Source organism: Amblyomma americanum, chromosome 1, assembly GCF_052857255.1.
Source record: "Amblyomma americanum isolate KBUSLIRL-KWMA chromosome 1, ASM5285725v1, whole genome shotgun sequence".
NCBI classification, from domain to species: Eukaryota; Metazoa; Arthropoda; class Arachnida; order Ixodida; family Ixodidae; genus Amblyomma; species Amblyomma americanum.
In genome coordinates this window covers 313,341,064-313,365,180 of record NC_135497.1, presented here as the reverse complement: position 1 = coordinate 313,365,180, position 24,117 = coordinate 313,341,064, and the positions used below count along the sequence as shown (strand labels likewise).

The 24,117-nt window shown below is 43.7% G+C and overlaps 1 protein-coding gene across 3 annotated transcripts in view; it reads left to right on the top strand.

Annotated features, from left to right (window-relative positions):
- The window catches only part of LOC144115357 (E3 ubiquitin-protein ligase COP1-like), a 39,861-nt gene that overhangs the window by 4,532 nt on the left and 11,212 nt on the right, over nucleotides 1–24,117 (top strand). For all 3 annotated transcript variants that reach the window (XM_077649713.1, XM_077649712.1, XM_077649711.1), the window contains exons 4-16: nucleotides 3,278–3,339; nucleotides 3,441–3,560; nucleotides 3,876–3,944; nucleotides 4,023–4,082; nucleotides 6,874–6,993; nucleotides 8,528–8,654; nucleotides 11,653–11,770; nucleotides 11,848–11,908; nucleotides 11,993–12,075; nucleotides 12,170–12,278; nucleotides 14,675–14,756; nucleotides 14,897–15,013; nucleotides 17,838–17,955. In XM_077649713.1, coding sequence (XP_077505839.1) covers nucleotides 3,278–3,339; nucleotides 3,441–3,560; nucleotides 3,876–3,944; nucleotides 4,023–4,082; nucleotides 6,874–6,993; nucleotides 8,528–8,654; nucleotides 11,653–11,770; nucleotides 11,848–11,908; nucleotides 11,993–12,075; nucleotides 12,170–12,278; nucleotides 14,675–14,756; nucleotides 14,897–15,013; nucleotides 17,838–17,955 — 1,246 coding nt within the window. The remainder of the gene's footprint in view (nucleotides 1–3,277; nucleotides 3,340–3,440; nucleotides 3,561–3,875; nucleotides 3,945–4,022; nucleotides 4,083–6,873; nucleotides 6,994–8,527; nucleotides 8,655–11,652; nucleotides 11,771–11,847; nucleotides 11,909–11,992; nucleotides 12,076–12,169; nucleotides 12,279–14,674; nucleotides 14,757–14,896; nucleotides 15,014–17,837; nucleotides 17,956–24,117) is intronic.

Genomic DNA, 24,117 nt, shown 5'->3' with positions numbered 1-24,117 from the left:
CGCTCCCGTCTTGAGCCAACACCCTCTGGAGAACTTTGCTTGAGCTTGGTCTGCTTTGCTATCAGAGTGAGGGGGTATTGTACACCAGGCAGGAGTAGGGGCGCCTCCAGACCTGTTTCCATTCATCGCGAAAGTCATCTTGCCCTTCTCGGAAGGAGAAAGTCGCAATACTGATGGTGACATCACTCGTGTGCAGTGTCTCTGCCAGGCGTGCCTGCCATGGCCTTCTGGCTGCGGCCCGGTTTCCGCACAAGCCAGGTAATGCTTTAGCTTCAAAAGACACGGTTATTGCAGTCTTCCTCTAGCGGAACTGTCGATCACCCTATTACGGGGACGCGTAGCAAGCAAGCCGCCACGGCGTGCTCAGGGTGACATGGACTGCAGCGGCGCCGCCAGCACGCCGCTGCAGTAGGAGGGCTCCACGCGACAGTGCTGTGATCTCTCTCGCAAGGCGAGGTACGTGTGTAGAATGTCACTGGACTCCGTAAAGTGATATTCACTGGTACTTTCAACAACTCCCCTTTTGAACAGCTAAAGAGGCACCTCCCCACTTTCTTTTCGAACAAGACTCTGAACATTTCGTCTGCGAACAAGGGTTTTCATTTGGAGCGCGCTCAATATTCTGGAACTTGTCCATGCGGCAACACAAAAACGACGTTCACGACTTCGCAAGTGAGCACAATCGGATAGTCGAACTTTCCGAGGACTCGGACCATAGAATCAACTTTGATGAAAACGTCATCCTTGGGACCATAGCAAATTACCAAAAAAGGCTCTTACTCGAATGATGGTCCATTCAAACGATCCCTAACCAGAAGAAAAAAAAACTGACCGTCCCGCTCCTTTCGCATCATCGTTTTCCTTCTTTTGGCCACATTGCGCCTTACCATGGAAATTTAAAGATATGACAGTCACTGAGGAACAGAAGAAGTGAGCGAATAAATGGTTTGCATGAAATATTTGCCTGTGCTTGTCTTCATGTCTTTTTTCCGTTTGGGTCAGCGATTGGTCGATTTCGTGCCGCGCTGTAAATGTAAGGCTAATTTTCACGTTTCCATTACTGCGGAATGTTTTGGGACATTGTATGCATAAAAAAAAAAGAATGAAAGGTAAAAAATATGATGCTATGCGTAACAAAACTGGATAAAGTTCAGAGGTAATGGCTTACCTAAAGTTAAAATGCAAAAAAATGCTAACACTGTGATGCGATGAGCTCTTAATTGCAGCTAGCCTGTAGGGAGGCCGGCCTGAGGGCCCTAGAGGCCTGTAGCTGCCTGTCAGGGGACATAAAGATCTGAGGTCGCTGCATGCGGTTTGCAACTAATTAAGAAACAGCAAAAGAACTACAGCAAGTGCGTTACAGCCAGGCACAGGTAATAACCACCGAGACCAAGCGCGGCGGCCAATAAACATTTCTCGCGTTTTAATAACCTAGACTGCAACAGCCACATCAATTACATATCAGGATGCAATGAAATTGTTTTTCATCATCATCTGGATTAGAATTAGCTTAATAAGTATTACGAGTGCACAGTAAACTCGACCAGACTGACCACGACGGATAATGATCTGAATGTGACCCCGGACTCACCAACACTCCGATCACGATCTTAATGTGAGCACGGACTCATGACTCAGATCACTATCTTAATGTGAGCCCGGACTCATGACTCAGATCACGATCTGAATATGAGTTCAGACTCACTCACGACTCAGATCATGATCTGTACGTGAGTGCGGGCCCACTGACGACTCAGATCATGATCTGAACCGTGAGTCCGGACTCATTCATGGCTGAGATCATGATCTGAACCTGAGTCCGGGCTTACTCACGACTCAGATCATGATCTGAATGTGAGTCCAGACTCACTCACGACTCATGTCATGATCTGAAATGAGCGTGAGTGAGCCCCGGTGAGTCCACTCATGAGTGAGTTTGCCTACCTATGTATGTGAATGCTTCAGACGGTGTCAGCCGACGCTTCCTTCACCGATGGCTCGTTTCAGAGTTGTTGTCCTCCAGCTCCTTCCGCGACTTTATTGCTTACGAGTGGTGAAGCTTGTCCTCAACAACAAGAATGGCGTTGTTTGGCCAAAGCTGCCCTTGCGCTATAAAAATTTGTCACCATCGTCATCATCAGATTTGTTTCTGCCTTGGATTGTGTTGAGCTACTCTTGCCTTCTGGAGCTGCTGGCTTCTTCTGTACATTACGATACATTGGGATGAAAAATTGTTTTATTACAGTGTAGTCAAAAACTTGTTAAATTTTTGTTAGTTCCGAGTGGACAGGGCACATGCTATATAAGTGAGTTTTTGTGCACTTCCCAGAATTGGAGCATTGCATGATTTTAGGCGGTGGGTTACAAGAATGGAGTCAATGACATATGCACAAATAAAACTATCATGAAATGTGTGTTAGTTAGCATGGGTCATGAAAAAAATAAGGACATCATTATTGAATAGTTATAAAAAGTGGCCTATATTTTGTCTCTAAAAGTAGCTGGATCATGGATTTTTCACATTGTGTTCTGAAAAACCATTGTAGTGGAAGTGCTTGAATTGAAAGCAGTCGTTTCACCGATGTCTGAAGCTGAGAGGGCTGTTCAAATGGCGTGAGGTGTGGTAAGATTGCGCGATAGGCAGAGTTGGATGATTGGTACTGTAGACTAATATATGGAACTGGCAGATCAGGGCATTGATTTCCGTCATTGCAAGGTAGTATGGGAGTAGGTAGGAATGTGGTGGGAGAATGAAATAGCAGTTGGTGGATGATGCCAAGAACGTGAAACCCCAAGATCTTACATCTGGGGTGCATGCTTAGTCTCAAATGTGCCATCTTGCTCTAGAAGGAATTCCGCATGATTTTCTGGTTGGGAATTACTGGAATTTCAGGATATAGATTTCAAAATGAGAAAACAGAATCTGGCCCAATGGAAATCGTGGTGAACCTTGTGGACTGAGCTTATATAAACGGCCCCTCTTGGCTAATTACAATTTCTGTCCATACATTTAACACCTCCAGCTTGACCAGTGGGCACCCATTGCAGTGCCATGTTTACATATTTCTCGTCCTTTAACAATGTGCCTGCTATTGAATCTTGATGTTTTTTCATTTAATTCAGTTTTTATACAGCTGCAGAAAATTTTTTTTCAGCACCTTGGAGTATTTGTATTTTGTCTATTGTGATTGATCCTAGCTGGACAGTGCACACACAAAATTATCTTTGAAGATATTAAGGGGTGGTTTTTCTAATGATTGATTATTTTTTATTTCAGTGAATGAGCTTATTACAAAGTACAAGCAAAGGGCAGCTGACAAGAAAATGAAGCTGCAGGGTGTAAGAAAAATTCATAATTTTTTCTTTTGCAGTATGTAACTTTTCCTGCCATTTGTATCCCTGTGGTGGGCTGATGTGCATGTGACATTGTGTTTGTGCAGAATAACCAAGTTGTATCAGAATTGCACGAGCTTATTGTGCAAGAGTCGGACAACATGAGTTTGAATGATGTCTACAACATGCTGGATGTTCTTTCAGAGAAGAAGCAGCAGCTGGAAGCTGTAAGTTGCCTTTTTACCCTTAGCAGATGAGAGCATGAGCACCTTTGAAGAAAAAAAGATGTACTTTCAAACAGTGCTTTCTTCATAGTTTTGATAACCAGTTTTTGCATTTCAGAAGTACATTTTCTTGTTATGACACTCAAGTATTTAGATTGTGCACACGCTCCTGATTGAATGCAGGTTGGATCCTCTATGAGACTACGTTCAGTTTAGCATTTAATATGCATGCCACCAGGCTTGCTGTAAGACCTGCTTGAGGAGGTTTCTTTTGTTGGGCATGGCTAGAACAGTGCTTTATTGTTTTTGTTTTTTCAGGACTGTAAGGCAGCTCAAGCACAACTACTGAAGGAATTTCTTGAGCAAGTTCGGAAGCACAAGCAAGAGGTGACCTGCATGGCTGCAGTTCTTTTAAATTTTTTGATGTGCATTGAAGCACACTGAAATGGTATGTTTTCCTTTCAGCAAATGGACCAGCTTACTACTGAACTAAGCTTCATTGATGAAGACTTGAAAAGTGTTGAGGTAATTTCATTCACTGGGTAGGGGAGGTCTGTTTGCTTTACTATACTCCATCTCAATAGTTGCTTGTAGTGGTGTGAAAACTACAAGCGTGAGGCAGTGGCTTCCACGAGTGTGCTGTTTTTGCACGCTCGCGAGCCAATATCCTGACTTTTCTAGAAGCAGTGGCCTCATGCTCATAGCTGCCACTCCACCACAAACAGCTTGTGAGACGGAGTATAGAAGCCTGTTTTTTTGATCATATGTTTCCTGAGGGGGAAGTTATTTTATATGGCGTGACTCTTAATCCTCTTATAAAATAAGCAGCTGCTAAGCTTGTACTCAAAATTGGTCGGTTGGGGATGCATCATTAACAGATGTCCATGGAAGGAGTCTGTGGTAAGCATAAATGCTGAGGAATACAAGACAGAAGCTAGTGTACAAAAACTGCTTCATTGATGTGCACAGTCATGAGCAACATGCAGCTCATCAGCGCATACCAGTAAAGCATGTAAACTCGTGAGCAAACATTCAGCAGCACAGGGGCATAGATAGTACATGGTTTAATTAATACAAATACTCATTGTCATTGTTCTCACTGTAGTCTATGCATGTAGCTGGTGCTGTGACGAATTCCGAGTCCTAGTCTTTCGGATGTGTTTGCTATCTTGTTGAATGGTCTAACTCTACCGATGTCTGTGGCACTTTCAAAGATGACCATGCCTTCTTGGCTTATCTCAATGAGTTGTCTTACAGGGCCCATGCAAGGCCCAAGGCTAGCACACTTATTCCTGATGGCAGACATTATTTGACAGGAAGCAGCAGTTATTTACTTGCTTTTTAGAGGTGAAGTGTTGCAGAGCTTCTCAATCAGTTGACCTCATTAGGAGCACCACTTGGTGTACATGGATGGTAACAGCTGAAACAAGGTGATACATAGCGCTGTGTGTGTCAGCTCCTGTCTCTTACATAAATGCAGTTGCATAAATTATTATGCAAGGCCTACCAGCTCAAGCATCTATGTTTACTCCATTACTTTGTCTTTAAAAACTATGTCAGAAATATGTGTTCACAACTTAAGAAGTGCACAGAAATAAGATCATTCATCATTTTACTTTGAGGCTGGGTTTTCTTTGATTTTAATTTGGACTCCTGGCTTTGGCTGAAGCAGACTGCAGTACTGCTGGTTCATAGCTAGGCAGAAAAAGGGGAAATACTTGCAAAAATTGCAAAATCAATGCACCTAAGGATGCTTCATGCAACGGTGCCAAGACAGCAACCTTGAGAGATGAGTGCAGCTGTCAGTTTGTGCTGCATGGTAGAGGCTGGCATAATGAGCATGTCTTCTGAAATAGTAAAATAAAGGACCAATCATAGCGAAAAAATTTGCTACATGCTCTTTTTACATGCTTTTACATTCTTTCTTGCTACATGCTCTTTTTACATGCTTTTACATTCTTTCTCACACGTGGGGTTGTAGATAGGGCATAATGCTTGTTTTTTAATGTGAGGTTCAGCTAATGATGTTCTGATGAGGTTTTGTTATGCTTTCTCAATGCTTCATTCTTCATACAGCAGCCCTTGATGTACAGCATTCTTAGATATGCAGCGCTAACATCTTTAAGAGGCTAGGAGTAGTTCCCCAAGATTTCAGATATGTCATTTTTACGGAGAACACAGCGTCTGTGAACTAGAAAATGGTGTAAAGCGGACCACTACAGCAATGCCCCTCAAGGATTCGAGTAACTGTGCCTGGTCGCATGAATTCTTTTTTGGCCATTGTTGATTTAGTGCTTTAGCTTGCAATGCCATTTCAGTGCGGACGGGGAATATATGGTAAAACTAGAAAACCGGCATGGTGAGTGCAGTTGAGGTACACGAATCTGAGGCATCGCCCGTTTTGCATCCTGCAGAGTCAGCTTGCGTGGAGCCGTCATGTGGAGAAACTTAAGAAACGCAAGCTCTTAGGGTAATTCACACTTTTTCCAAACAGTGAGGCCTGCATTAGTAGGTACGATAAACTGGGCTTCACAGCAAAACAATATGGTGACGTCACCTATTGATAAATGCTGAAAAATATTGTACTGGTGGGAAAAGTGGTTTGGTTTTTCGGTTGCTTTCCCTTATTTATCAAGGGATTCTCTGTTTGATCTGGCAGCGGAGATGTGACCTTACAAAAATAATGCTGTCATACTAGTGTTTCATGAGGGTGTAAATGGGAGAATAACCTAGGGACTTGATTTGTGCTTTCTCAGTGATGCAGTCAGCTTTTCAGGAAGAAAATATGTTGGTAGTGTTTGCAAAGGGTGATCTGTCAGCCTAGCGTAGCTTCTTGCTTCCATTGATTTTTACTTTAGTCTCTCTTTAAAGACAACCCCAGGACTTTTTTGAGGTCCATGCATTCTAGTGAAACTTTACTGTAAGTTTTCCTCTATGTTCTGATCATTTGAACCAACTTTGGGACTCGCGTGGCATTTCAGTCCTGCTAAAATCTATTTTAAAGTTTGCTGTTACCGCGGTGTTAGTTCAGATTTCTATGTACAGGCAATACTACGTTCGTGATGTCACAAAAATTGTCCATGTGTTGTTGCCCATTGGCACTTGCGTGTATCACTGATGCTCTTCTTTAGCCATGTCGGTAAACTTAGAGCTGCAAACGATTCATGCTAAAATGCTAATGATTGCTTGCAGTTTACAAAGCATTTGACAGTGGGCCGTGTTGTGTACAAGTAGTTTACTTTGACCTCTTGTGTACTGTTATTGAAATGTTTTGAAGGTGGATGGGGCTGTGAACATCAGGATTATTGCTTTTCAGGAAAATGCCAAGGATCCAGAGCATTTTTGGCTTGTTGATTCAGGGTCTCATTTACCTGAGGAGGCAGCAAAGCCTGAAAATCCAACCTCGATGCAGGATGGGTTTAATGGCAGCAAATATGTGAGTTTTTCTTAGTGTTTGTTAAATATTTGAGTGTGTAGGGAGTGTGGGAAACATCTTTATATTTTTGTGTTCACAAATGTGCAACCCACTTTGATTATTTAGCAGGCACACAGTACTTTCCCTTAATGTTTGCTCAGGATTGCAGTGCATTACTGAGGAGAGTTATTGAAATGAAATTCACTGATTTGTATTTAGTGTCTTGTGTAACATGACCAAGCAAAACATTTCATTCAGTGATGACTTTGGATAAAGACCACTAATATATAGCCCCCTATATATAGCTTTCATTGATCACGAGAAAGTGTTTGACTAAGTGGAAACCTCAGCAGTCATTCAGGCATTGAGGGATCAGGATGTAGAAGAGCCTTATGTGAAAATACTGGAAGATATCTATAGCAACTGCACAGCTATCATAGTCCTCCATAAAGTCCGCAATAAAATTCCAATAAGAAAGGGCGTCAGGCAGGGAGGCACGATCTCGCCATTGCTATTCACCTCCTGTTTACAGGAGGTATTCCAAGGCCTGAATTGGGAACAGTTGGGGATGAGAGTTAATGGAAAATACCTAAGTAATCTGTGATTAGCTGATGACATTGCCTTGCTAATCCACTCAGGAGATGAACTACAAAGCGTGATCAATGAGTTAGACAGGCAGAGCAGAACGGTGGGTCTAAAAATTACATTCAGAAAACCAAAGTAATGTTCAACAGTCTAGCAAGGGAACAGCAGTTCACAATTGGCAGCGAGGTGCTGGAAATCGTAATAGAACACGTCTACTTAGGGCAGGTAGTGTCCGCTGATGCAGATCATGAGAGGGAAATCACTAGAAGAATAAGAATGGGGTGGAGCGCATATGGCAGGTTCTCTCAGATCATAAGTGGCAGTTTATCAATATCCCTCAACAGAAAAGTATACAATACTTGTTTCTTAGCGGTACTCACCTATGGGGCAGAAACATGGAGGCTAACGAAAAGGGTTCAGCTTAAGTTAAGGACAGCGTAGCGAGCTTTGGAATGAAAAGTGATAGGTGTAACGTTAAGAGACCGGAAGTGGGCAGAGTGGGTGAGGGAAAAAACGCGTGTTAATGACATCCTAGTCGAAATCAGGAGGAAGAAATGGGCTTGGGCAGGTCATGTAATGCGAAGACAAGATAACCGCTGGTCCTTAAGGGTAACGGAGTGGATTCCAAGAGAAGGCAAGCGTAGCAGGGGGCGTCGGGAAGTTAGATGGGCGGATGAGATTTGCGGGCATACGGTGGCTGTAGCTGGCAATGGACAGGGTTAACTGGAGAGACATGGGAGAGGCCTTTGCCCTGCAATGGGCGTAGTCAGGCTGATGATGATGATGACTAATATGGGGATTTGTCAACAGGATGGATATTTTACAATATTTTTGTGATCTGCACTGGCAAAGGTGCTGTTTTTTTTTAACTGTGTGATTTTGGGCCATATCTGAAGCAGTTTGTATGGCAGATTGATGATCTTGCCCTTGCTGTAGATGTTGAGTGCAAGTGTGGCTTACTTGTTACCAGGGGAGCAAGCCCCAGTGGCTGCAAAGCACTTTGGCCTCCCGCCGGAAACGTGTCCATCTTCACTTCGATGACTTGGAAGAATGCTACCTCACAACACGGACAAAGCACGTCAACTACAATTCTGCTGGTTAGTTTCAATTTGGCTTGTTTTCTAAAAAGGGCATATTTGTGCGTGAGCGCTTCCTGATGGGCAAACCTTGCGCAAGATCTTGCGATGTTTGTGCTAAATATCTTGTGATTTTTTGCGAAGTGAAATAAATAAATAAAAATAAACCAGACAAATATTGCCGCAACTGGGATTCGAACCCACGACGGAGCGAACACATCAGCTTCGCTGGCCAGTGCACGAGAGTACTAGGCTATTGCCGCAGCCGATCACGCCTCGTGTTAAACTGCAACACACTCTCTGCATTGTGCATTGCACATTGTGCATTGCATTTCATCCACTTCCATCTGTGGCGCATAGGCACTGACGGAGAATTCTCTGTCATCATCGTCGTTATCGTTCATGCAGTTCTGCTTTCGCATGTTTATAGAATTTAGTCAAAAATTGTCATTTTTTTTTTTGGACTAGGTTGGTGTAAACTTCCACTGTGGGCTGTGAAAGCATGCGCTACTTTTTGGTACGAGAGTCTTCACATTTGTATTATCTTCATGTGCTAATATTGCTTTCTGTATTAGATGCTCTTGTCAGTTCTGCATGCACCCACATGTGCACTCCTTGCATCACAGGCAGCACGTGCTGACAGGTTGTGCTTGACCTCAGCAGATAGTAATTACCGTATAAACGCGTGTAAGGGCCGCACTTTTTTTCCCAGATTCGGGGGGCAAATTTCGGGGTGCGGCCCATACACGATTTTCGAAAAAAAAATTTTTTTTTCAAGTGAAAGCAAACCAATCTGGAATGCGCGGCATTTATTTACCGTTCAGGCATCACTCACGTAGTCTTCAGACTCCGAGCTGATGCTGTGTTCAGGTAAATGTTCAGCCCACAGAAAGTCGTCTTCGGTCCCGTCTAAAACTGCTTGAAATTCCAGTCACTTTGAAACTCCGGGTTACAATGTCGGTCGACACGGAATTCCTCGCAGACAAAATCCATCCAAGCACAGTCGCGAGCGGTGCCCTCTTAAGCCGCCCTGTCGGCGTCTCGTCGTGATTGCCTTTGGCCATCCATTCCGAATACTGCCTTCGAAATTCAACCTTAAAAGGCTGATTGACGCTTACATCCACGGGTTGCAGCATGCCGGTGAGGCCGCCCGGTATCACGGCCATGTCTGTGCGGATACCGCGCAGGCGTCCTTAACCCTACCCGTCAAGTGACCGCGGAAGCTGTCCAAGACGAGGAGCGACCGTCGGGCCAGCATGGCGCCTGGGCGCTTCTCCCAAACGCTTTTTACCCAGTCGAGCACAAGCTCATCGTCCATCCAGCCCTTCTCTTGGGCGCGAACTACAATTCCCTTGGGGAAAACGCCTTTAGGAATCATTTTTCTTTTCAGGATGACATAGGGGGCAGCTTCCGCCTGTCTGCGGTGACGCACAGCATAACGGTACACCGTTGGCACTCCGCGCCGGTTGTCCGGACGAAAACACTCTTCTTTCCTTTCAGTTCAACTGTGCAGCTCTCGGGACATTCGAACCACACGGGGGTCTGGTCGGCGTTCGCTATCTGCGAAAATATATAGTTGTGCTCATGACGCAGACCGATGACATACTTCTGAAAGCTGAGCACCTTGTCGGTGTAGTCGGGGGGCAGCCGCTGGCACAGCGCGGTCCTTCGCCGAAATGATAGGCCCTTCCTCTTCTGAAATCTTCGTACCCAGCCGGCACTAGCCTTGAAGTCCTCGTGCGGTATGCTTTTAGCACGTGCCAAGGCTTGTGCCCTCATGCGCAGCATGTCCGTTGTCAACGCATAGCCGTTGTTCCGCACTTCCATTGAATAGCATAGCAGCCCTTCTTCTAGCTCAGGAAATTTGCATGGCTTGCCTCGGAAAGCGCCCTTTTTGGAGCTGGTATTCTTCAACGCATCCCTTTGTCCGCACCACCGTCGGACACACTTCTCGTCCACGTCAAATTTTCTGCCCGCGGCACGCTTGCCGTGTTTGAGAGCGAACTCCACTACTTTCAGTTTAAAGCCCGCCGTGTAGCCGTTGAGGTGCTTGCCCATCGTGCAACAGTGACAATGCTCGGAGGCAGTTCATGAAAAAGTGAAGAACGACAGCGCACGAGAGCAACTATGTCGAGCGACCACGCTAACACAACCACCAAAAAACGCATGCTTTGACAGCCAGAACAGAACAAAGTTAGACCTGGCGATATTGATGCCGATACGGATAGCGGAAGTACAGTAGCAGAAGCTCGCGGCAGAAGAAAAGATGATGATGATGACCCGCGGCCTCGGGCGCCATCCATGGGCGGCACCTCGAAGCTCCTGTGCGCATGTATTTCGAAGGCTATTCTTGCGTGTTTCCTGGAAAGTTTGGGTGCGGCCCTTACACGGATTTTTCTTTTTTTTTTTTTCAAATGTTTCCTTTGGGAATACGGGGTGCGGCCCTTACACCCGTTTATACGGTATAATTTTGTTTAGCACTTGTGTGCTTTAAGTAACCAATGAGTTCTGTGTTAGAGCCTGCCAGGCACGTAGCCAGAATTTTTTTTTTGGGAGGGGCCCAAGACAATTTATTGTGCCCCGGAAGTTGGGGGGGAGGGGGGGGGGTGCATGCTTAATGAGAGACTTCAAGAAGGACGGGGAGACGGTGGGTTGAGCTCGATTTTAGGGGGGGGGGGGGGGGGGGGTCCTCAGGCCCCCTCCTTGAATATACGCCTGGGGCTTGCCATTCTATAGCTCTTTTGCTCATGGGCACCAGCAGTTGTGGTGTTTTCATCTTGTATTCATGTGTTTTCTGTGCACCACTGTGAGTGATGTACCAATTCAGTCTTCGTACAATGCTGTTTAATGCATGACTGGCTGCTGGTAACAATAATTCCACTTGTTTTGAGCACATTTGTATGCTCACATTTTTCTGTGGCTCACATAACTGTTGAGAATTTAAGCCGCTGTGTTATGCTTTACTTGACTGTGTAAGAAAAAGTGGGTGAAATTGTCTGGTGCCACATTGTTGTTGCAGATGGCTTGAAAGAGTTTACAGAAGATCTTTCAAAATTCACAAGGTATAGCAGTATCCGTCCATTGGCAACACTGAACTATGCTACTGACCTTCTCAATGGCACTAGCATCGTGTCAAGGTTAGTGTTGTGCAGTTAAGTGCAAGATTTGTCAGGAAAAATGTCACTTTTGGTGCCATTTGTTTTGTATTTTGCAGCATAGAGTTTGACAAAGACAACGAATTCTTCGCCATAGCTGGTGTCACCAAGAAGATCAAGGTTGAAATTTTTTTCTCTCTGCTAAGTGCAAGCACTGAGCTGGGTGACAGTGGATGTAAGTGTTTGGTTGTGCTTCTTTGTCAGGTCTTTGAGTATGGCACGGTCATACAGGACATTGTGGACATCCACTATCCCGTCAATGAGATGATGTGTAACTCAAAAATAAGGTAATTTCTATATTTTTCTACCTCCTTCTAACTTGTTGCAAACCCTTGAGAGTTGTTGTAGCACTCCTCTATTTTTTGTGCTCTTGCCATCTAGCTGCATCAGTTGGAGTTCTTACCACAAAGGAATGCTGGCTTCCAGTGACTATGAGGGCACTGTGACCATCTGGGATGCTTTTACAGGACAGAAGGTCAAAATGTTTCAGGTCAGATTCACATGCCATTTTGTGTGGGGGAAGGGGGGCGGTGTAGATTTCGTGTGGAAGTTTCCCTTAGTACAAAAGAACCCCGCTGTTACTTTCCCGGCTGCTACATTTCCGCACACCAGTCCTGTCTGCGCTCCCATAGAAACCCACACAATACAAACTCTGCTGTTACGTCGCAACTGTGGAAGTTTTCCCACATGCTACGTAGTGAATGCCACTGCACGATAATGGTTAATCCGTGCAGGCATTTTGACAGCCTTCATTCAGTCCAAGCGGAAGGGCGACAACACTCAAGTCAAAGCAGGACTCAACTCCATTGGTGCCTGGCTGCCACCATGTTCGGCAGCTTCCAGCGTGTTGCTCACGCCGGCACTGAATACATTTGGGGCGGCGTGAATGTTGTTGCGGCTGTTTATGCAATTCTATCGCCGCTGCCAAGCGCGAACGACTGAAGGTGCGAAAACGAAACTATGCCACAGCAAACAGCATGCGGGCAGTGCTACACGAGATGCAGTTGCGCGGGTTGGCTCCGAGACATTTCTGTCATCCTCATCTTGCCTGTTCCCTGCAGCTTCAAAGTGAAATTTCTAGGTTCCAATAAGCGAGGATCGTGTAGGATTAAAGCGACCCCCACGAAAATAATGCAGAAGCGCACACGCATTGCTGAGCTTCGCCTGCTCTGTGCGCCCGTCCTATTCCTCTTCGCTGCAGACTCCCTTCCGCCAACAGCTACTAAGCAGACAGAGAGCCACTGCAGGGCAAATGATCACGAGAGCTGCAGAGCCTTGAAAATTACAGAGACGCATGTTCCCCCAACCAGAAGTAAAACAAAATCAAAACAAAAATGGCAGGCAACGCTGTACATTCTTTGTTCGTGCGCGCCACACGGCTACTACCTTTCTTGGCTGGACTGTTTATTTTCTACTGTCCTGTGAGAAACGTAACAGCAAGCATCTACTGTAACTAGCTAGTGGTCATGCATGTGCTAGCAGCAGCGCATTGCCAAAAGGATGATCTCAGTCAAAGAGAATTATTGCCCTGACTTGCACAAGGGAGTTGGCATAGCCATCTATGCATGCACTGTTGTGTTTGACCTTTGGACAGCACGATTTCAAGACGTCTGTGTACACTTATTTTGGAGTCTCGTGTGCCACTCAATTTATACTGTGAATGGAGAAAATTGTGCACCTGCACAGCAGTACCTTATTGTTGCCTGTGCAGTTGAATTTATTGAGTTGTTATTTGGTTCTTAGTCACATTAAGTCTCTTCGATTTGGCTGCACTTTTGGCTGCACTCGCTGCACTAGTTCCGTTGAGTTCCGCGGCGGTGTTGCCAGTGTGTAGCGCCAGTTCAAGTGTTTGAGCTTGGCACTGGATGCTTCCCAAACAAATGGTCGAGTGCAGGCCTGGTCGTCTGCTAGCCTTGGCGTTGCTACTAAATTACAGCCAGCTGTGTGCCGCCGACATCAACAAGCGCAGCAACAAGCGACAACAAGCTCAAAAATCCCGAACCACGTGAATAATTTTCAAGCAGCAGATCGCACTGAAGTGTCGTCATGAACCAATCCCAAGAAATAGTTGTTTCATTGAAAAAAAAAAGAGTAGTTGCATGTATACACGCAGACAATTTACAAATATGCGCTGAAATGCTGCCCATGAGGCTCGACTTGACCACTTAGGTTTACAATTATGATGCCATGAAGTTCCTTACCTCCTGCTCCTAAGAAAGAACTGTCATCGTTTCATTAGAGACTACTGTCATATCTGCTTTGCTTCTCCAACCTACACATGGGCACCGCCATATTGCTGCACTACAGCTGCACTTCCACTTGAGAGAGTGCAAGCCAGACAAGAACTCGTGCTGCACTAGGCTGGCACTTTTGCAGAACGAAGACGGAAGTGCAGCGGGCACGCGCTGCACTGGGAAAACGAATGCGAAAGTGCTGCACTCGTTGAACTGGTGCAGAAAGTGCAGCCAAATTGAAGAGACCTATTATTTCTGAGTTAACTGCACTAGTTCAAGCTAAGCAACAAGTCTTCACATCCCATGCTACTTTAAAGTAACTTGCGTTTTTGAATGCATAGAAAACCTCCAGCTGATGTTTATGTTTTGACGTGGAGGCATTGTAATTATTCACAAACTGCTGAGGTGAATTTGTGTTGGAGATAAAATCTCTCCAGATCAAGAACATGCATAAAAATAAGGTACCAAGAAAGTAAACAGTAACTGGTGGGCTAGATGGTTGCCTCTATTTTTATTGCCAGTTGCTGCGTTCCTGTTACTGTGCTCTTTACTCCTTCTGGTAATGCCTGAAAAATTGCATAAGTTCCACTTGGTGTAATGTTGGCAATGGTATTTAGCTGCCGGAACTTTCTTTTTTCTTTTCTTCTGTTAGGAACATGAGAAGCGGTGCTGGAGTGTTGATTTCAACAAAGTAGACACAAAAATTATTGCTTCTGGATCAGATGATGCAAAAGGTTTGTGGATGGATTTTTCCTCTACAAGGGGTCGAACACTGTTTAATAGCCGTTGAATTTTTGTGCATTCATTTCATAATTATTATTTAGTGTTGAAGTAACCTTCATTTTCTTTTAAAAGAGCTTTCTTCTTCCTGCAGTGAAACTGTGGTCTATAGCCTGTGACCATTCAGTAATATCTCTGGAAGCCAAGGCAAACGTTTGCTGTGTCAAGTTCAATCCAGCATCCAGATTTCACCTGGCACTGGGCTCTGCTGGTAGGTTATTCTCATTTGGTCAGCCCATCTGTACAACTTCCTTGTTGTTGTGAAAGCCGCCGTGGTGGCTGAGTGGTTACAGCGCTCGGCTGCTGACCTGAAAGACGCGGGTTCGATCCCAGCCGCGGCGGTTGAATTTCGATGGAGGCGAAATTCTAGAGGCCCGTGTACTGTGCGATGTCAGTGTACGTTAAAGAACCCCAGGTGGTCGAAATTTCCGGAGCCCTTCACTACGGCGTCCCTCATAGCCTTGAGTCGCTTTGGGATGTTAAACCCTATAAACCAAACCAAACCAAACCTTGTGTTGTGTACCCTTGCAGTGCAGATAGATGTGCACTGTGCTTATATTGTCAAACCAGGTTGCATTTAATCTCTTAAACCTCAGAATGTGCAAACTGCTCAGTTTAGTAAATGACTGCATGCTAGGAGCATGATGGTGTCAGAACCGAGGTAACTATTCTTGACGCAGTTGATGAGATTGGCAGTAAACTCTAGTATTCTAGCTTTGCAAAATAAATGTGGTACCCTTAGGATGAGAGATTTTGCTTAGCTTTAGAATGAATGTAAGTAGTGTTTGCACTATTTTGGTAGGTTTTCTATTTTTGTAATGTAAAATTGCTCTTGAAATGCTTCAGTTTATCTTTTTGCAAGGCGCTATGCTTTGCGGGGTATTAAAATAAACCAACTTTCGGGCTGCTGTTTTGGGTTGGTTTAGGCTAGTGGTGCAGATATGAACATGGAAGAAAAATGGGCCAGTGGGCCACATTTCAGATTAATTGCCACTGAAAGCGACTGATGAAGGGCAGGGGCAATGCTCCATTCATTTAACAGATAGGGTAATGCAGCTCTGCATTTGTGCAGTTAACTCAGCTCCTCAGCTTTGACTGCACTTGCCCGATTCACTTGTGATAAATGTACCTACTTCATTTCATTGGAAACTCTGTTTTAATCTAGGGAATTGTGTTTACATTCACCTAAATAACTGTGCTTATGCTGGTAGTGTTTATTTTTTTGTCTTTTCAGGCCAGAAATTTGCTTAGCTGAATTGTAAAAAAATATGCCATTTCTTTGCACAGTCAAAGATGCTCTTCTTATGACCTTATATATCTGACTGAAAGGCATGAAGCAATATTTGTTTTAACCAAATGTTGATTGCGAGTTTTTGCCATGTTCAGAAGCATTGTGTCTGCTGACCTCAACTTTCACATGGGCCCTGTTTTGGTGTACAAGGAAGTTTTTTTAAACTGTTTTGTTTTCATGTTTTGTTTTGGTGACAGTTTGAGATTTAATTGTATGCAATGTTGGACAGTCATAGAACTGTCCGTGTGGCGCGAGATCTTGTGAAATATGTCTAGGTTTTCATAACAGCTCTGTGCAGGCCTATCTGCTTGTGTTGGAATGGCACTGACTCCTGGTTTTGTTTTGTTCTTGTCTTTGTGCTTTCCTTTAGAGGAGGATGGATGCTCTAGGCTTGGTATCTATACTCAATACTGCTTCTGCAAGGCCTAATTTGTGCACTTACAGTCTGCATGCGCTCGAAAATCAGATATGTTGAATGTAGTAGTGCTGGATTTGTTCACTGAGAGAGCATGTTTGCATGGAAGCTTAGGATGCAGCTCAGCAGACTACAAATTACTGGTGCTCTATTTCCTGTAGCTGCCAGTACATATTACATGCATGAAATGCAGACTTCTTTGCAGCTGGTTTCTTTATTGTTTTTGTTTTTTTTTTTTTTTACAATGTAGCTTGCTCCCTACTGCCATGGCATTTTTCGTCTCCTTTTGTGTTGTGCATTTTTGTGTACTTGTAGCCGAGGATTTTGGCTCGAAGCATGTACCTGAGTGCTACACAATGTATAACTCATGTTTTGTAGCGGCAAATAATTGTCAAATACTAATGTACATTTTCAGCATTTATGGCCATGAATTCACTTGCTCAATGGCTTTGGTTTGAAATATTAGGTGCTCACGTTTGCCAGTTACACTGCCCCCGGGGCTGCTACTCTAAGATCACTTGTTGATTTGATAGGAGTGCCACAGCCAATTCCTTCACTGATGACCTGGAAGCACAAAGGAGTGAATGGTGTGTGCTCATTACTAGGTCATCAGAAAGATGAGTAATTGCAATAAGTATGTTGTGCTGCTACCGTCTTCTTCTGTATGAACCTAGCTGTATATTTAACAGCGCTAGCACTGCTTGCATTTTGAGTTGTAAGTGGATATGTTTGACATTTATAAGGTTGAATGCTCTTAGAGGTGCATATTGTAAGAGACCAGTTCTGGATAGTGCTTGTTGAATTATGTCTGGATAATGCTTGTTGAATTGCATGAGAAGTAAAGGTGACTGCACACCTTGAGCAAGATTAAAAAAAAAAAGCGGGTTGCTGTCAAGCTTTCTGCGCTGCTACCATAATCAGTTATACCCTTTGTTGAGCACAAGCAGGAACCAACTGCTTCTTTGTAAAAGTCGTGTGATCTGAAAAATTTGTCTAGCTTTAGAAAAATTGAACTTTAATGTGGAATGCGTGGTATGATAGTTAAAACTTCCTGCTGTTTGTGAGTAGAAAATGCAGCGACTGTAAACCTTTTTATTGATTCTTGTTGTGGAATAAAAGTTGCTGATTGCACATCAAGACACGAGCTCAAATCAGGTACTGAAGCAGACTGCTACACAAGTGGTCATCTTGTAGTCTTTTCTTTGGGTGCTGTTTGGTTTGTGTGTAACTGTGCACCATGTAGCTCTGCAGCATATTGCTAATGTTGTTTCTTTTATCCTCAAACTGCTTTTGTTACATTTCTTCCTCTGTTCTTCTCTCTTCAAAAAGATCACTGCGTTTACTACTATGACCTGAGAAGCACAAAAGAGCCACTGTGTGTTTTCAAGGGCCACAAGAAGGCTGTCTCTTATGTCAAGTTTCTCAACACGAACGAGCTGGTGTCTGCGTAAGTCTCTCTAAAGTGAATGACTCATTGTTTCTCGCAGAGAATTTGACACTGTTGAAGAATTCATCTCGGATCAGTAGTGTGTACTGACTTGGCACTGCTGCTGGTCCCATTTGCATGATTGTGGCTGTAGATTCATGAACAACGTTTCCAACAATATGGATCTCGTGTTTTTAGGAGAAAGCAACCACAGCTTGCTGCGACACATGAAAAGTAGAACAAAATTACAAGACCAGATTAATCACCTCTAGTTCTGACCTTGAAATTTGATTTAATCTTCTTGTGGAATTGAATCATTTGTCAAATTCAACCCAGTGACACTCTGTGCAAATTCTCCTTACTTTTCATGTTGTTACGAAACCTACACTTTTACTTTCTACAGTTACATGGTGAAACAATTTATTCCATTAATCTATATATACGGCCTTTCTTTTTCGGGCTTTATTTTTTCAGAATTCAGGGGGTAAAAAATCTGGCAATATATTTTTTTAGGTCAAATTCGGGTACAAATCAAAAGTGTCCATAATTCTGGGTTTTTTTTTTTTGTCCTTTTTTTTTTGCAGCAAAAGACAATTTACTATGAGCGCTCGGTTTTGTGTGAGAGACAAAATTTCCTTTTTTGTGCTCACTGTTTCACAAGCAACATGGAAGTGACAGGTTGTGCAGAAAAAAAAACCACGAAATTTGATTGTTTTTTCTTATCTATTACAATTATTTCGTCATGTAAACCATTAATCTCCTACGCAGCACTTCGCACGCATGCAAGACCCACCTGTCTTGTACAATACCGTGCCTTGTACAAATAGCGTCAGGTTATTTTAAACCAGCAAGAATCCTGTAGCAGGGCCTGATTAGAGTGGACAGCACTTGATACATGATGCCGAATAAATGCCTGGGCAGTACCCACGTTTTGCCCTCTCTCTCCTAAAAGTTACTTTCGAACATATCGTAAAATTAAGCCACGTCATGAATAACAATGGTTAAAAGAGGTTTAAGATCATCAGTTGAAGGAACCCTGCTCCGGAATAAGCTCATGATAACCGCTAATTTTCGTGTAGTGTCTCCAGCTTTTTCAGGAAAACATACCTTCTCTGTGTCCTTTCATATATATATATATATATATATATATCATAATGAGCAACTGGGCTGCCACAGTGGCTCAGAGGTTAAAGCGCTTGGCTGCTGACCTGGAAGACATGGGTTCAGTCCCTGCCGCGACGGTCACATTTCGACAGAGGCGAAATGCTAGAGGCCTGTGTACTGTGCGATGTCAGTGTACAGGGGCAATGGAAAGAAACTCGAAGAGAACGGAGCCTAGGTGCTCTACTGTTCGCATTTCTTTTTACCACCCTTTTACTTCGGTGGTAGTAAAAAGACTCTAGAGTCGTCCATGATGCATCCGTGTTTCGATGGAGTCGAAAGGCAAAAGCCACCTGTATGCTGTGCGATGTCAGTGTACGTTAAAAGTTCTTCAGGTGGTCAAAAACAATCTGGAGGCCTGTAGATTCAGGATGTTAAACCCCACAATTTAAAATGCATAATTCACATTTATTTACAGTCTCGGTGATTGAGGCACTAACAGGTGTCGCTGTAAAAGAAAAATTCTGCTAAGTGTAAGAAAGCTCACCAAGCCTGAAGTGCTAACAGTCGCCTGGAGGGCCAAGTGAGCAGTTAACCATATGAACTTAGCTCGTGTCACGAGTAATTTCAGTGCCCATTTTGGCCATTTAATAAGCCGAGTTTTTGAGAGCCATTCACTTGCTCTGGCTGCATGGCAAATTTAAGTGTGCTTATTGAGAAATATGTATGTGACACAAACTACATAACTTGTAGCAATAACGCTTAGATTGAAACAGTGGGGGTGTGTGTGTGTGTGTGTGTGTGTGGTTACAGTGCATGGATGATTATTTTGATGACTGCCTTGATGTGCATGGGACTAGAATGGTGCGTTGTGTCGGCAGGGGCCTTCCTTAGTCCTTAGCTGTTTGAACAAAAAAATGTTGATGCACTGTGGAATGTGCAGACGGTGGACAGTGGTCGGTGGCCCATAGTTTGCACTCATTCTGCGATAAATATAATGGGCTGATGGTGGGCAATGCTGTGCACTTCGTTTTAGAATAGGGGTGTGTGAATATTGAAATTTTCGAATATGAATATGAATAAAAAATGGCTTCAAATATCGAATCGAATATCTGTTCAGTACAAAAAAAAATTTCAGAAAATGATAAACAAGCAAATGTTGTTGCCCTTATTGTTTTCAAAATAGTGTATGGTCTTTGCAACTAAAATAAACAAAACTAGACTGCCTCAGTACCGTTTAAAAAAAACGTGCACAGAAATGTATACTATTGACCAGACAGCATAACAGTATCCAAACCCAAAACTAGTTGTTGGGCGAGTTGGTTATGGATCACCGGGTAACAGTATCCAAACTGTAATGAGGTCATGCAAAACAAAATCCATAAAATGACAAGATCGGCAACAAAAAATAGCATGATGACTAGTAAAACCTCATTCATTCGGATTTCAAGGGACAGAGAGAAATGCCTACTTTATCCGAAGGCCTAGGTTTATAACCCCCCCCCCCCGGAAAAGAAAAGTAAACTGCCGAAAATGCGAAGATGCAGTAAGGCCCTATGCGGCAGCTCCATCGCGCTAACACCTGTAAGAGCCCGTGACGAGCCGCCCGTTTTGGAGAACAACACAAATGGAAGCAAGGAGCCGGGGAACACACACTGGCGTCGGAACGGCGAGACGGCTTCTAAAAAAGAAAAATAAATCACCTGTGACGCGCCAGTCGGCGTCCAAAAGCCATGCGGAGCTGGGATTGGACTACCGGCGAATGCGCGGTCCGACAGTTGCAGTTGCCGCAGGGCAGCGGCGAAGCTCAGAAACCGAACCTACGCGGCCAGGCTATTTTTTGACCCAGCGACAGGGGCCTTCCTATCGTTCTCACGCCTGCTGTTACGCCCACCAAAGAGGTGCGCGGGTTACAATGCACCATGCTATAGGCTTGATTTTTACAGGATCGCTTGTCCTATTGTGACAACTCGACGCGCCCCTTCAGGAGGCTCCCGCGAAATTCTGCAAGCAGGCTTTCCCGCATAGCGCAGTTTACAAAACGGGATGGCGGAGGTCACGCTCGGAGTGTTATGAAGGCGACAAGGCGCATTCTTCGGATTCGAGCATTAATTGTGTAACTTATTACGGAAGGATTAAAAAGCGTGATTTCGCTTTGCGATTGTTCGAAGCGGCCCGTCAGCCATCTTGTTTGCAGCTCAGGTGATATGTGGGAAAGCCCACTTGCGGAATTTCGCATGAGGTCAAGCCTAACGGCGTCAGAATGCGATTGGACCGCGTGATAAACGACGGAAAAGGAAGGGAATGGGGCCTCTGTGTCGTTTTACAGGAAGTTTTAACTGGATCATTGGCTAATTTGCCCAGATATTGTGGTTTTGCCACGGTTGAATTTTTGAAAGTCTGCGCAATGTACGATCGCTGGCGAGTATTCGGGAATTTTCGAATATTCGGAAATTCTCGAATATCAATTTCTCGAATACGAGTCGAATATCAAAGATATTTGATTCGTATTCGAAATTTTGAATATTCGCACACCCCTATTTTAGAAGCATCGATGTTTTTGCTGTGGAAACTACCATAGGTCATTGGCCATCTCTGTCCCTTCTGCTGCTGCTGTCATTACAGTGTTGATGGGGCACTTCTGGTTCTCAATCGCCGCAGAGTGTGCTAAGAGACAAAAATGGGTGAAACAAATGGACATAGCAGACAGAGCAAAAATGGCGTTGGTTTGTTTGCGTCTGGCAGCTTGCAGACTGCACTTATTGACTAGAGAATAATTAGTTTAAAGGTGAGTTCATGTCACCTACAGTCAGAATAGGATGCACAAAGTTTTCGGTTACTTTTTTTGCTCTCTGTCAAATTTTTTTCCACCTCAATGTATAGTGAGTGGAAGGCTGTTCTCTTAAGGGGGAATGCAAGACTAAAATACCGATTTTCGGTAAAAAAATTGTGTTCTTAAGTTTGTATTGTTTCAGATTGTTGGCTTAATGAAGAATATTCTCACCAAGTTTGGTTGTTATCTGAGCTGTAGAAAAGAAGAAAATTAATTCTTTTACGAAGCAGTGATACGCATTTACCGTCGAAGGCATCTATGAACACTCTTCTCAAGACGCGGCCGCAGTGTGAGCAAAAAACCGAAATCGAAGTGAATGCCCACGTTAGAAAGTTCGTTTTTTGTGCTTTTTAGTCACGGCAACCTTTTATCGAAAATACGCAAGGCCACTAAAGAGAAACTAAAAAAGGAAGGCATACTGAAACAGGAGCTCTGATTGGTGGAAATATACCACGTGACCACCCAACGCTGTTTCTGCGCCATTCGGAGTTACTCCCGCTTTGGTTGCGGGCTAGAAGAAGCCCGCAGCGAAGGCTTCGACTCGGAGAAGCTTTTGGAAGCGAAAACGCACCACGAAAGCGGGAGGCCTGCACAGCACGGGCGGTTTCTGCTTGTTTGTTCGCCAGTCCTAAGCCTGCTGCCCGCGACCAAAACGAACCCTTCGAGCTGCAATGATGGTTCCTCACTTGAAGACCGAATTTTCATCACTAAGTACCGTGGAGATTGCAGCAGCCTTGGCTGTACTAGAATCTAATGAGGGTGCACGTGGCATCAAGAGAGTGTTTGACAAGCTGGAACTAAAACATGGAGTCCAGACGATGAAGCACGTCCAGCTAGCAACCCATCAAAGTATTTCACGAGCGAAGGCAAGTGCGATGGACAGCTCTAAAGTTAAAAAAAAGAAGGCTTGAAGCAGTTGCCACAGACCAGTGTCTTGTTGAAGAGGAGGGCCCGACGTATGGAGCAGGGCACTTTGATTAATTTTTTTCCTCAAAATAAAATACCATGTTCTGAAATCTTTGAACTCATTTTTCTCAGTTTGCACTTTTTGGGTAAACAAAACTGTTAGGAAACTATCATTTCCAAACTGCATCTCCAAAAGCTGCTTTCGAGGTAGTTTCTTGACTGAAATTTTCTCAGGAACAAGATAAGGTACTTTTCAGGTCGCTAAATATTTTCTAAAACAAAATATTTTGAGATGTCTGACATATAATGACAATTAAAAAAATTTAACTTTGTTTTTAGAGTGATGACATTTTTATAGAAACGGTAAAAAAATTATGCAACTGGCCTTATCCTGCACTATAAACTATCTAGAAGATATCTAATCATGGACAATTAGTATGTCTCCATTATTTTTGAAATGATAGTTTTCCTGAGCTGACACACCTGACTGCTCGATATGACAGCTATAGCTTTTTTCCTGTTTTGAGCAAGGGAGCTGAAATTTTGAATATAGTGTAATGAGAAGAAGTTACACCATCCCTGAAAATTTTATTACAATTGGTGCAGTAGTTCAAAAGTTGACTCTTCAGTCTAGCATCCCCCCTTAATGTTGGGTGAGACTTTGAAAATGGTTCTAGAAAGTTGCCTGTGCAGCAGTTGTAATAAAAGCTGTAGCTATAAAATTTGCAAGAAGTTTTAAAGATAGACGCAGCTTGCATTAGAGCTCAAAACTAAATTGAAATTTTGTCTAGTATTTTTTATTTTTGTTTTTTCTACAAATGTACCTTTTTCTCTACTATCTGCAGAGTGCTCAAGTTTTGTATTAGAATAACAACCAATGCTTTACACAACTGGTGTGAAGTTACACACTTCGAAGAAAGACTAGATTTATTGTTTTTTTCTTCTACCATTGCAATAAAATTTTCCACCCATGAATGTTTTTTTTTTTTAGTCTGAAAAATACAAATGAACTTAGGCTATTGATTCCGATACCAGTTACGTACAGTCGAGCCCACTTACAGTGGCCGCAGATATAACGAACGCTCATATATTATGAATGAGGGCTCTGTTACCATAAAAATATGTATTATGACTATGGAACTGCGTCGCAGATAAAACGAGCAACTGCGGCCGCACCACTTGGTTACAACAAAGGAGGAGGTGCCCTAACTCACCTCCGCAGCAGAAAAACGCGCTTCCTGCCAGTGCGGAAACCGAAGAGCGTCTTCTAGCTCCCGCTATCTCCCTGAAAGAAAGTGCCGACCCCCTCAAAAACAGTAATAAAGGTGGCATTGAAGTTTGAA